Source organism: Heterodontus francisci, chromosome 3 (genome assembly GCF_036365525.1).
Source record: "Heterodontus francisci isolate sHetFra1 chromosome 3, sHetFra1.hap1, whole genome shotgun sequence".
Taxonomy (NCBI): Eukaryota; Metazoa; Chordata; class Chondrichthyes; order Heterodontiformes; family Heterodontidae; genus Heterodontus; species Heterodontus francisci.
The window spans coordinates 186,514,020-186,526,696 of record NC_090373.1 but is presented as its reverse complement, the minus strand read 5'-3'; the positions used below and the strand labels follow the sequence as shown (position 1 = coordinate 186,526,696).

General features: G+C 46.6%; 1 protein-coding gene across 2 annotated transcripts in view; it reads left to right on the top strand.

Annotated features, from left to right (window-relative positions):
- Positions 1 to 12,677, top strand: part of LOC137365075 (xanthine dehydrogenase/oxidase-like) — a 162,208-nt gene that overhangs the window by 112,444 nt on the left and 37,087 nt on the right. For both annotated transcript variants that reach the window (XM_068027900.1, XM_068027899.1), the window contains exons 20-22: positions 8,315 to 8,434; positions 10,173 to 10,269; positions 10,515 to 10,639. In XM_068027900.1, the coding sequence (XP_067884001.1) occupies positions 8,315 to 8,434; positions 10,173 to 10,269; positions 10,515 to 10,639 (342 nt within the window). The remainder of the gene's footprint in view (positions 1 to 8,314; positions 8,435 to 10,172; positions 10,270 to 10,514; positions 10,640 to 12,677) is intronic.

The following is a 12,677-nucleotide window of genomic DNA, read 5'->3' as shown; positions in this document are numbered from 1 at the left end:
AACCGCTGTTCCTGCTCCCAGCACCTGTCGGTTATGAAACTGACTTGCAAATTTTTTTTTTAAAACTGACCAACCACAAAGCTGCTCTGCTGAGTGTTCCCGCTCTCTGCAACTGTGCGAGAGAAAGTGAGGGGGGGCGGACAGACACAGAGAGGGGGTGCACAGAGAGAGAAAGAGGGGTGACAGAGGGGGGACACATTGAGAGAGAGACAGACAGAGAGAGGGAGGGAGAGTGATGAAGATCAATCCTGACAGATGGGCATCTAACTTGAATACTCAGCATCACTACAAGTGTACGGGCAAACATTGACCTCATGTGCAAGCAAAAAAATGTCAGTTATCTCACTAAACCAGTGTCCAACACGGTGACAAGAAGGTAATTCAGTAAATTAATCATCTCATTTAAAGCTTCTTCACAAAAATGCACATTTCTTGTTGTTTTGATTAATAGTAAGATAAATTTTTAATGCCTTTATCTTTCTGAAATTGTCTCTGGCCCCCTATGTTGGACAAAAATTGTAATGTGGCTTCCCAAGTGAAAAGGTTGGACAACCTGTCTTAGAGGGTTGTAGGGCTGGACGAGATGACACAGATAGGAAGGGGTGAGGCCATGGAGCGATTTAAAAACAAGGAATAGAATTTTAAAATTGACCCATTACTTGACCAGGAGTCAATGTAGATCAAAAATGCGAGTTAAAACATGGGCTGTATAGTATAAGGACAAGTAAGGGTTAATGCCGGAGACAGGGTGAGCAACCCTGGGCGGCACAGTGACGCAGTGGTTAGCACTGTAGCCTCACGGCTCCAGTGGCCCGTGTTCGGTTCTGGGTACTGCCTGTGTGGAGTTTGCAAGTTCTCCCTGTGACTGCGTGGGTTTCTGCCAGGTGCTCCGGTTTCCTCCCACAGCCAAAGGCTTGCAGGTTGATAGGTAAATTGGCCATTATAAATTGCCCCTAGTATAGGTAGTTGGTAGGGGAATTGAGGGAAGGTCGGAATACGGGATTAATGTAGGATTAGTATAAATGGGTGGTGGTTGGTCGGCACAGACCCGGTGGGCCGAAGGGCCTGTTTCAGTGCTGTATCTTTAAAAAAAAAATTTTTAAACCCTCCCACCATAATGGTGATGATGTAACAGTCATTTGGTACTGGGCTTTGGAAGAAGCAAGTAAGGGCACGAAGGGTGCTAGCTAAGAAGTTGAGAGGATAATGTAAATAGTGCTGTGTAAATAATGGAAGAGTTATTAGTTGACCTTATCCAGACTCTGAGACTTTCTTTGCAACACACTTGCTATACTTCAACTACAATAGGCAGCAGAGTTTTGGATGATCTCAAGTTTACAGAGGGTAGAATATGGGAGACCAGCCAGATGTGTGTTGGAATAGTCAAGTCTAGAGGTAACAAAGGTATGAATGAGGGTTTCAGCAGCAGATGAGTGGAGATGGGGCAAAGTGGGCCAATGTTACAGAGGTAGAAATAGGCGGTCTTACTGATGGCGTAAATATGAGGGCAGTAGCTCATCTCTGGATTATATGTGACACCAAGGTTGCGAACACACTGGCTTAATCTCAGACTATTGTCAGGGAGAGGAATGGAGTCAGTAGGTAGGGAATGGAGTTTGGAGTGTCATAGAGTCATACAGCACAGAAACAGGTGTCTGTGCAGGTCGTCAAACACCTAACTATTCGAATCCCATTTTCCAGCGCTTGGTCCGTAGCCTTGTATGCTATGGCGTTTCAAGTGCTCACCAAAATACTTCTTAAATGTTGTGAGAGTTCCTGCCTCTACTGCCTCTTCAGGCAGTGTGTTCCAGATTACAACCACTCTGAGTGAAAACATTTTTCCTCAAATCTCCTCTAAACCTCCTGCCTCTTGCCTTAAATCTATACCCCCTGGTTATTGACCACTTCGCTCAGGGAAAAGGTTTCTTCCTATCTAACCTATCAATGCCCCTCATAATTTTGTATACCTCAATCAGGTCCCCCCTCAGCCTTTTCTGCTCTAAGCAAAACAACCCTAGCCTTTTCAGTCTCTCTTCATAGCTGAAATGCTCCAGCCCATGCAACATCCTGGGAAATCTCCCCTGCACCCTCTCCAGTGCAATCACATCCTTCCTATAGTGTGGTGGCCAGAACTGTACACAGTACTCCAGCTGTGGCCTAACTAGCATTTTCTACAGCTCCATCATAACCTCTAAAATAAAAGCAAAATACTGTAGATGCTGGAAATCTGAAATAAAAACAAGAAATGCTGGAAATACTCAGCAGGTCTGGCAGCATCTGTGCAGAGAGAAGCATAGTTAATGTTTTAGGTCATTGATCCTTCATCAGAACCTTCTCTGCCTCCTGCCACTAAGCCAATTTTGGATCCAATTTGCCAAATTGCCCTGGATCCCATGGGCTCTTAATCAATCTCCCATGCGGGACCTTATCAAAAGCCTTACTGAAGTCCATGTCGGCTTTACCCTCATCTACACATCTAGATACCTCCTCGAAAAATTCAGTCAAGTTAGGTGGACACAATCTCCCCCTGACAAAGCCATGCTGACTATCTCTGATTAATCCCTGCCTCTCCAAGTGGAGATTAATCCTGTCCCTCAGAATTTTTTTCCAATAGTTTCCCAAAACCTGATGTTAGACTCACCGGCCTGTAATTACCTGATTTATCCCTGCTACCCTTCTTGAATAATGGTACCACATTCGCTGTCCTCCAATCCTCTGGTACCCCTCCTGTGGCTAGAGAGGATTTGAAAATTTGTCAGAACACCTGTTATCTCCTCCCTTGCCTCACATAACAGCCTGGGATACATCTCATCTGGGGATTTATCCACTTTTAAGCCTGCTAAAGTAGCTAATACTTCCTCCCTTTCAATGCTAATATGTTCAAGTCTATCACAATCCCCCTCCCTGATCTCTACACCTACATCGTCCTTCTCCATAATGAACACCGATGAAAAGTAATCATTTAAAACCTCACCTATGTCCTCTGGCTCCACACACAGATTGCCACTTTGGTCCCTAATGGGCCTTACTCTTTCCCTGGTTATCCTCTTGCCCTTAATATACTTATAAACGCCTTAGGATTTTATTTTATCTTGCCCGCCAGTGTTTATTCATGTCCCCTCTTCGCTCTCCTAATTACTTTTTTAAGTAACCCCCTCCACTTTCTATACTGCTCTAGTGCCTCCACTGTTTTCAGCACTCTGAATCTGCCATTATCCTCCTTTTTTTTCCTGATCCAATCCTCTATAATCCCTTGACATCCAGAATTCTCTGGACTTGTTGGTCTGACCTTCACTTTAATGGGTACATGTTGGCTCTGAACTCTCACTACTTCCTCTTTGAATGACTTCCACTGGTCTGTTGTAGACTTTCCTACAAGTAGCTGCTCCCTGTTCACTTTGGCCAGATCTTGTTTTATCATATTGAAATCAGCCTTCCCCCAATTCAGTACCTTTATTTCCGGTCCCTCTTTGTCCTTTTCCATGACTACCTTAAATCTTAGAGTTATGCTCACTATCCCCGAAATCCTCCCCCACTGACACATCTACCACTTGTCCAGCTTCATTCCCTCGGATTAGACCCAGTACCGTCCCTTCTTTTGTAGGACTTTCTACGTGCTGGCTCAAAAAGCTCTCCTGTACGCATTTTAAGAATTCTGCCACCTTTAATCCTTTTGCACTAAGACTATCCCAGTTGATATTAGGGAAGTTGAAATCCCCTACTATTATTACCCTATTATTTTTACACCTCTCTGAGATTTGCCTACATATCTGTTCCTCTATCTCTTCCTGACTGTTTGAAGGCCTGTAGTACACTCCCAGCCAAGTGATTGCCCCCTGTTTGTTTTTAAGTTTTACCCATATTGTCTCATTTGAGGAATCTTCTAAGATATCATCCCTCCTTATTGCAGTAATTGACTCCTTGATCAACAGTGCAATGCCACCTCCTCTTTTACCCCCTCCCCTGTCTCACCTGAAGATTCTATACCCTGGAATATTGAACTGCCAGTCCTGCCCCTCCCTCAACCATGCCTCTGTGATAGCTATATCATATTCCCATGTGCGAATCAATGCCCTCAATTCATCTGCCTTACTTGTAAGACTCCTTGCGTCAAAATAGATGCAATCCAGCCTTGCATTTTTCACTTGTGCCTTAACAGGTCTATATTTGCTCTGCCTTCCAGACTGACTCAATTTCTCTTCTATATTTGACTGTGCATCACCTCCTACTGTAACTCCACTCTGTATCCCATCCCCCTGCCAAATTAGTTTAAACCCAGCCTCCCCCACTAACAGCACGAGCAATTCTCCCAGCAGGGATGTTGATCCTGTTCCAGTTCAGGTGCAACCTGTCCAACTTGTACAGGTTCCACCTTTGCCAGAAACAGACCCAGTGATCCAGAAAACTAAAGCCCTCCCTCCTGCACCATCTCCTCAGCCACACATTCATCTGCTCTATCCTCCTATTCCTATACTCACTAGCACGTGGCACCGGGAGTAATCCAGAGATTACAACCTTTGAGGTCCTGCATTTTAATCTGCTACCTAGCTCCCTAAATTCTTGTTGCAGGACCTCATTCCTCTTTCTACCTATGCCATTGGTACCAATGTGTACCACGACCTCTAAATGTTCACCCTCCCCCTTCAGAATGTCCTGCAGCCATTCCGTGACATCCGTGACCCTAGCACCAGGGAGGCAACATATCATCCTGGAATCACGTTTGCGGCCACAAACATCTATCTGTACCCCTTACGATAGAATCCCCATCACTATAGCTCTTCCACTCCTTTTGCTCCCCCCCCCCCCCCCCCCCTTATGCAGCTGAGCCACCCGTGGTGCCACGGACTTGGATCTTGCTGCATTTCCCTGAGAAGCTATCTCCCCAACAGTATCCAAAGTGGAAAATCTGTTAGATAGGGAGTCCCAGGGGACTCCTGCACTACCTGCCTAGTTCTTCTACTCTGCCTGGTGGTCACCTATTCCCTTCCTGAGCAGTCTTTACCTGCGGTGTGACCACCTCCCTGTACATGCTATCCACGATGATCTCAGCCTCACAGATGCTCCACAGCCGCCGCTCCAGTGCCGAAACGCGGATTTCGAGTAGCTGCAGCTGGAGACTCTTGCTGCACACGTGTTCGCCCTGGACACTGGAAGTGTCCCTGAATTCCCACATTGCCTAGGAGGAGCACTCCACGCTGCCAAGCTGCTCTGCCATGACCTACCCTTAATTTATCCCCTTAAATTACCCCAAAATTAGATTATTTATACTAGTGGCCTTGATTCCCTAAATAAAAAAATTGCTTACTATGTTAAAAAAAACTGTAGACCTTTCTCTTTACTTTTCGTTACTTACCCAGCTATTTAGAGTTATTCCCTAACAGCAGTTACTCACCAACCAATCACCTTGAGGCTTTCCTGCGACGTCACTGCTCACTTTGTTTTCAAACTCCAGTACTCCTGGACTCCTCTCCGTTGCTCTCCTGGAAGGGAAGTGACTGGGCCTCGATCCTCGGGCTCAATTTATCGGCTCCACTCTTGGCATTCTCCCCACAGGTCCACTCCTCTCCACTCCACTCCCGGAAGGTAAGTGACTGGGCCTTGATCCTCGGGCTCAATTTATCAGCTCCGCTTTCAGCGTTCTCCCACAGGTCCGCTCCACTCCCGGAAGGTAAGTGGAGACCGAAAACAATGGCTTCAGCCTTCCCAATATTTAATTGAAGGAAATTCCTGGTCATCCAGTACTGGATGTTGGATAGAGGCAAGAGAGGTGGTAAGGTAGAGTTGGGTGTTGTCAGCATACATGTGAAAACTCGCGCTGTGCTTTCCGATGATGTCACTGAGGTGCAGCATGCAGATGAAAAATAGGAGGGAGCCGAGGATAGATCCTTGGAGACACCAAAGGTAACAGTGCAGAATTGGAAGAGAAGCCATTGCAAGTGATTCTCTGGCCACAATTAGATAGATAAGAATGGAACCAGGTGAGAGCAGTCCCACCCAGCTCGACAACAGTAGAGAGGTGTTGGAGGAGGATAGTGTGGTCAACTATGTCAAAGGCTGCAGACAGGTCAAGAAGGACGAAGAGGGAAAGTTTACTTTTCTCACAGTCACATAGGATGTCATTTGTGACTTTTGATAAGTGCTGTTTCAGTACTGTGACAGGGGTGGAAACCTGATTGGAGGGATTTAAAGATGGAAAGATGGGAACAGATTTGGGAGGTGACAACACATTCAAGGTCTTTGGAGAGGAAAGGAAGGTTGGAGACAGGATAGTAGTTTGCAAGGACAGTAGGGTCCAGTAGGGTCAAGGATTGGCTTTTTGAGGAGAGGGGTCATGATGAAAGATTTAAGGAAGAGAGGGACAACACCTGAAGAGAGAGATTAAAGTTTAGTGGGAATAGGATCAAGGTGGGTCTCTTGGACAAGATGAGCTCGGAGAGGGCATGAGGGGAGTTAAGAGAGAAACTAGAGAAAGATGAAATTTCAGGGCTATGGCAGTGGGGAGCGTGAGGGGAAGATAAGCCAGGTGAGTTAGTGAAGGGAGAGACGCAGCAGAGGCAGCTGATCGGATGATCTCGATCTTAGTAACAAAAGAAATCAGTGAGCTCCTTGCACTTGTTGGAGGTGAGGGTGGAGGGGACAGGGGAGCAGAGTTTACGATGATGGTTTGCAGTTGACAAAAGAATCCGGGGTTATCTTTACATTCCATGATGATCCTGGAACAGTGAGCAGTTTTAACAGATGAGAACAGGGCCCAATAGTGCTTTAAGTGTCCAGCCAGATCTGGCAATGAATGGCTAAACCTGTTGTCCATTTCCTTTCGAGTCTGCGTGTCATAGACTTAAGGGAGCAGAGATGAGGGCCGTACCAGAGGGTAATGGTTTTATTATGGACCTGGGCATCAAAGGTGGAGGTGAGGGTGCTGTTGAGCAAATCAGTGGCTGCAGAAATATTGTGGCGAACGGAGGGCCAAAGGTTAGATAGTTGGGATCTTGAAAGTGCAGTTGTAAGTGAATTAAGGGAGAGTTATTTCCAGGAACGGATATAGAATGAGGTAGGGTTGGTGTGTGGAAGGGGTTAAAGGTAGAGAGTGATACAAGGAAGTGATCAGAGATGGCCTTATCTGTAATCAATATGATTGGACTAGCAACACCATGTGAGATGGCAAGGTCAGGGGGTAGCCATGAATATGGTTTGGGGAATTTACATGGGGGGAGAGATTTAAGGAGGGTAAGAGGGCAGTGAACTCAGAAGTGAGAGAAGGTGATGATTTGAGATGGACATTGACAACTCGGAGGATGAGAAGTCGTTCAGTGCAGAGGCTGAGGGAGAAAAGCAGTGAAGATATTTCAGTGAGAACATTTTTATCGACCTTAGGAGGGTGGTAGAGAAATAATTTTGAAAGAGAGGTGCGAGTGGTGGAACAAGGCAAGATGCTCAAAGGAGCGAAAGTGTCAGAGGAGTAAGGGGTCACGCTGAGGTATGATCAGGGGATAAGCACCACACCGCCACTGTGACGGTTTTGGCAGTGAAAGTGGTGGAAGATGTAGCCAGGTGGGAAGACTTCATTAAGGTAAAGGTGTCTTCACTCCTCAGTCAAGTTTCCGCTAAGGCCCTGATGTCAATGCAATCATCCACAATAGGTTCATGGATGACAAGGTCCTTATTCACAAGTGAACAGGCATTCTGGAGAGAGATGCATCGAGGAGTGGTGAGAGCTGAGCTGATCCGCTGGCAGAGTTCACAGGGTCAGCAGTGGGAGGGGTGAGTTGAACACGAAGAAGATTGGCGAGATTAGCCCCCAGCGGGCGCACTGGTTGGAAAGGATGGTGAGAGATTGGGATGTTGTTCAAAATAAGCCCGTGCTGAGTGCCTCAATCCTCTCCCTAACCATACTTTGGCTGTACCACATGGAGAGCAGCAGTTGAAGAAGGCAGCTCAACACTACCTTCACAAGGGCAATAGGGATGGGCAATAAACACTGGCTTTGCCAGCAGCACCCACATCCCATGAATGAATAAAAGAAACCCTATAATCTCCTTTAATAATCTTAAGCAGCTCAATTAGCTCAGCCTTAATCTTCTACACTTAAGAGAATACCAACCTAGTCTATGCAAACTACCTTCATAATTTGACCATTTTAACCCTGGTATCATCCTGGTGAACCTGCAGTACACATGTTCGCGACTTCTCAGTATGTGCTCCCTGCAGGCGAGGCTCCTCTTGGGCAGCACAGATTCAGAAGATCATTCTTTGAACATAAAAAAGAGATTGCTATATGTTATAACCACTCCTTGTTATTTTGTATGCTGTGTAGGTCACGTGCGTTGGATATGTTATTGGGGCAATTGTTGCTGACACAGCGGCGCATGCCCAAAGGGCTGCAAAAGCAGTAAAGGTCACATACGAAAAGCTTAAACCCATCATCACCATTCAGGTAATGCATCTCTGTATTAATTACTAGATAATCGATATTCACTTTTCTATTACAATACTGTTAGAGGATGGGTGTAATTTACTCCTCAAATTTGCAGGGATTGAAACTTTGCATGCCAGATGTCACAGATTTATAAGACATACAATAATGAAACATGCATTTGAACAGGCATTACTTGTGGCAAAACATTGTATGTTTTACCCACAGAGTTCAAATGAGTTACAATTCCGAGGTTGATCAGACCTTGATCGAATTCTAAAGTATCCCTTGTAATAACTTCCTGTATCTTTTTCTATAGCCTTCTACATGACAATTTGGGTGTTTCATAGTTACATTTGCATAGTTATCATTCAACACTAATTTGCTTATTTGATGTCCTTGCAGCCGTAAATTATTCACTCCCAAACTCTCCAGAGCTAAAGTCTTTCTCAAGCAGATGCCCATCTTCAAGGTTGTTCTTCCAATGAATGAAAAAATTGAGTTTTTTTATGCCTATCCTGTGTCAGTGACTTCTTACAATTTAATAATTCCTACTTAACAAACAAAGGCTAAAAGCCGGCATTACTACAATATAAAGATTAACCCTCACCTCATAATAAAGATACTGTTATTCCGAGCTCACCTCAGTTGAAATGACGTGTGAAATTCAGGCTCAAAAAGTTACACTTGTGAAAGATGTCAGCTATGGCTCGGTTGGTACCACTCTCACCTCTGAGTCAGGAGATTGCGAGCTTAAGTTGCACTCCAGAGATGTGAGTAGAAATTTAGGCTGGCACTCCTAGTGCAGTACTGAGGATAATACGTTAAACCAAGGCCAAATCTATCCTCTCGGATGGACACATAAGATCCCATGATATTATTTCAAACATGACCATTGGAGTTCTCCTTGGTGTTCTGGCCAATATTTATCCCTCAAACATCAATAAAATAAAGATTATCTGGTCTTTCACTCAATGGGCTAATGGGCTTCTGCATTTCCTACTTTACAACAGTCAAAAATAATTAATTGACTCTGAAGTGCTTTGGGAAGACCTGAGGTCGTAAAGGTGCTATAGAAATGCAAGTCTTTCTTTCTTTTGTATTTGTATTTCCGGCCATTGGATCCTCCCCAGTGACTGGTTCCCCAACAACAGCCATTTGCATCTCGTGTTGGCATTGTTTTGCCTCCAGAAGCGGATCCACTTCACAAGGTGGTTTGCTGTGCCTCTGGAAGCCTGGAGGCCCATCTCATCTCTGCTGTGGTGCCACTGCCGAGATCAGACAAACAAGGAATAAAAGGTCTTCGGGGAACTGGAAATGTTTATTGTTAGGGTTCAGATTGCAAATTAGCACTGAAAAAAATTAATTGGTGTCCCTTATGATTGCACTGCTGTGGAAGAAATTATTAATTTGTTGTTAAACTAACTGATCAATTGGTTGCAAAAAACAACTTGATATGCTGATAGGTTGAGATGAAATCAGGTGGGAGAAGGCTTGCAAATGGCCTGTCTCTGTGCTGTAAAATTATATATATTACCAGAAGGGACACTGTCCTCATGAAACAGTGTCTTGCATGACTTCATTTTGTTTGGAAAAGAAGACTTAGGACATATTTCTGTCACCAATGGCATTGTACAAGTCTGTAACAATGCTTGACCCAAGTCCGCCTGCCGTTTAAAGCTCCTGTGCTCACTAATTTGGCCATTTGAAGACCCTTGTGTTGGTTGCCAGCAGTGACCAGATATTTCTTCAAAAACAGGAAGCAATCGCCCATGAATCATTCCACAGTCCTCCAAAGAAAATTGAGAATGGAAACATCAATCTTGGATTTGCACAAGCTGATGGCATCATTGAAGGTTTGTATTAGTTTTATTTTAAATGTGTACTGTCTTAATGGGAAATAAATCTGTTGAGCAAGTCTTTATCTGCTCAGGGTGAGAGATAGCCAAGCCTTCTGAAGTTTAATTGAGGGGTTCAGACGGTTTATATGGAATAATGGATACTCGGGAGTGATTACAGACTGGAATCTAATCGAGCAGTTCAGATAGGTTTTATTCTCGATGTAAGGCATCACCTAATTTGTGTTGATGGTGTTCTGCAGGGGAAATCCACATTGGAGGCCAGGAGCACTTCTATCTAGAGACGCAATGCACCTTGGCTGTACCCAAGGGTGAGGATGGTGAAATGGAACTCTTTGTTTCGACACAGAGCCCGACACAAATACAGGCAGGTGTTTCTGACTGGTTGCTGCATCAATGCCAAAGTCATCAGCTGATATTGCACTTAATACTATTAGTCTCCATAGGGAAAGGTTTGTACACGCATCACAGGTAGCAGCAATGGGGGACAAAAATGCATCAGTTCCTGTCTTTGGGGATGGACACCACGAGTCAGTTCCTGTCTTTGGGGATGGACACCACGGGTCAGTTCCTGTCTTTGGGGATGGACACCACGGGTCAGTTCCTGTCATTGGGAATGGACATCACGGGTCAGTTCCTATCTGTCATGATGGATACCCCGGGTCAGATCCTGTCTGTCTAGATGGATACCCCGGGTCAGTACCTGTCTTTGGGGATGGACACCACGGGTCAGTTCCTGTCTTTGGGGATGGACACCAGGGTTCAGTTCCTGTCTTTGGGGATGGACACCATGGGTCAGTTCCTGACTGTGGGGATGGACACCACGTGTCGGTTCCTGTCTTTGGGGATGGAAAACACAGGTCAGTGACTGTCTTTGGGGATGGACATCACGGGTCAGTTCCTGTCTTTGGGGATGGACACCACGGGTCGGTTCCTGACTGTGGGGATGGACACCACGGGTCGGTTCCTGTCTTTGGGGATGGACATCACGGGTCAGTTCCTGTCTTTGGGGATGGACACCACGGGTTGGTTCCTGACTGTGGGGATGGACACCACGGGTCGGTTCCTGTCTTTGGGGATGGACATCACGGGTCGGTTCCTGTCTTTGGGGATGGAAAACACAGGTCAGTGACTGTCTTTGGGAATGGACATCACGGGTCAGTTCCTGTCTTTGGGGATGGACACCACGGGTCGGTTCCTGACTGTGGGGATGGACACCACGGGTCGGTTCCTGTCTTTGGGGATGGACATCACGGGTCAGTTCCTGTCTTTGGGGATGGACACCACGGGTCGGTTCCTGACTGTGGGGATGGACACCACGGGTCGGTTCCTGTCTTTGGGGATGGACATCACGGGTTCAGTTCCTGTCTTTGGGGATGGACACCATGGGTCAGTTCCTGACTGTGGGGATGGACACCACGGGTCGGTTCCTGTCTTTGGGGATGGACATCACGGGTCAGTTCCTGTCTTTGGGGATGGACACCACGGGTCGGTTCCTGTCTCTGGGAATGGACATCACGGGTCAGTTCCTTTCTTTGGGGATGGACACCACAAGTCGGTTCCTTTCTTTGGGGATGGACACCACGGGTCAGTTCCTATCTTTGCGGATGGACACCACGGGTCGGTTCCTGTCTTTGGGGATGGACACCGCAGGTCAGTCCCTGTCTTTGGGGATGGACATCACGGGTCAGTTCCTGTCTTTGGGGATGGGAACCACGGGTCAGTTCCTGTCTTTGGGGATGGACACCGCAGGTCAGTCCCTGTCTTTGGGGATGGACATCACGGGTCAGTTCCTATCTTTGCGGATGGACACCACTGGTCGGTTCCTGTCTTTGGGGATGGACACCACGGGTCAGTTCCTATCTTTGCGGATGGACACCACTGGTCGGTTCCTGTCTTTGGGGATGGACACCGCAGGTCAGTCCCTGTCTTTGGGGATGGACATCACGGGTCAGTTCCTGTCTTTGGGGATGGACACCACGGGTCAGTTCCTGTCTGTGGGGATGGACACCACAGGTCAGTTCCTGTCTGTGGGGATGGACACCATGGGTCAGTTCCTGACTGTGGGGATGGACACCACGTGTCGGTTCCTGTCTTTGGGGATGGAAAACACAGGTCAGTGACTGTCTTTGGGGATGGACACCACGGGTCAGTTCCTGTCTGTGGGGATGGACACCATGGGTCAGTTCCTGACTGTGGGGATGGACACCACGTGTCGGTTCCTGTCTTTGGGGATGGAAAACACAGGTCAGTTCCTGTCTGTGGGGATGGACACCATGGGTCAGTTCCTGTCTGTGGGGATGGACACCACGGGTCGGTTCCTGTCTTTGGGGATGGACACCACGGGTCGGTTCCTGTCTGTGGGGATGGACACCACGAGTCAGTTCCTGTCTTTGGGGATGGAC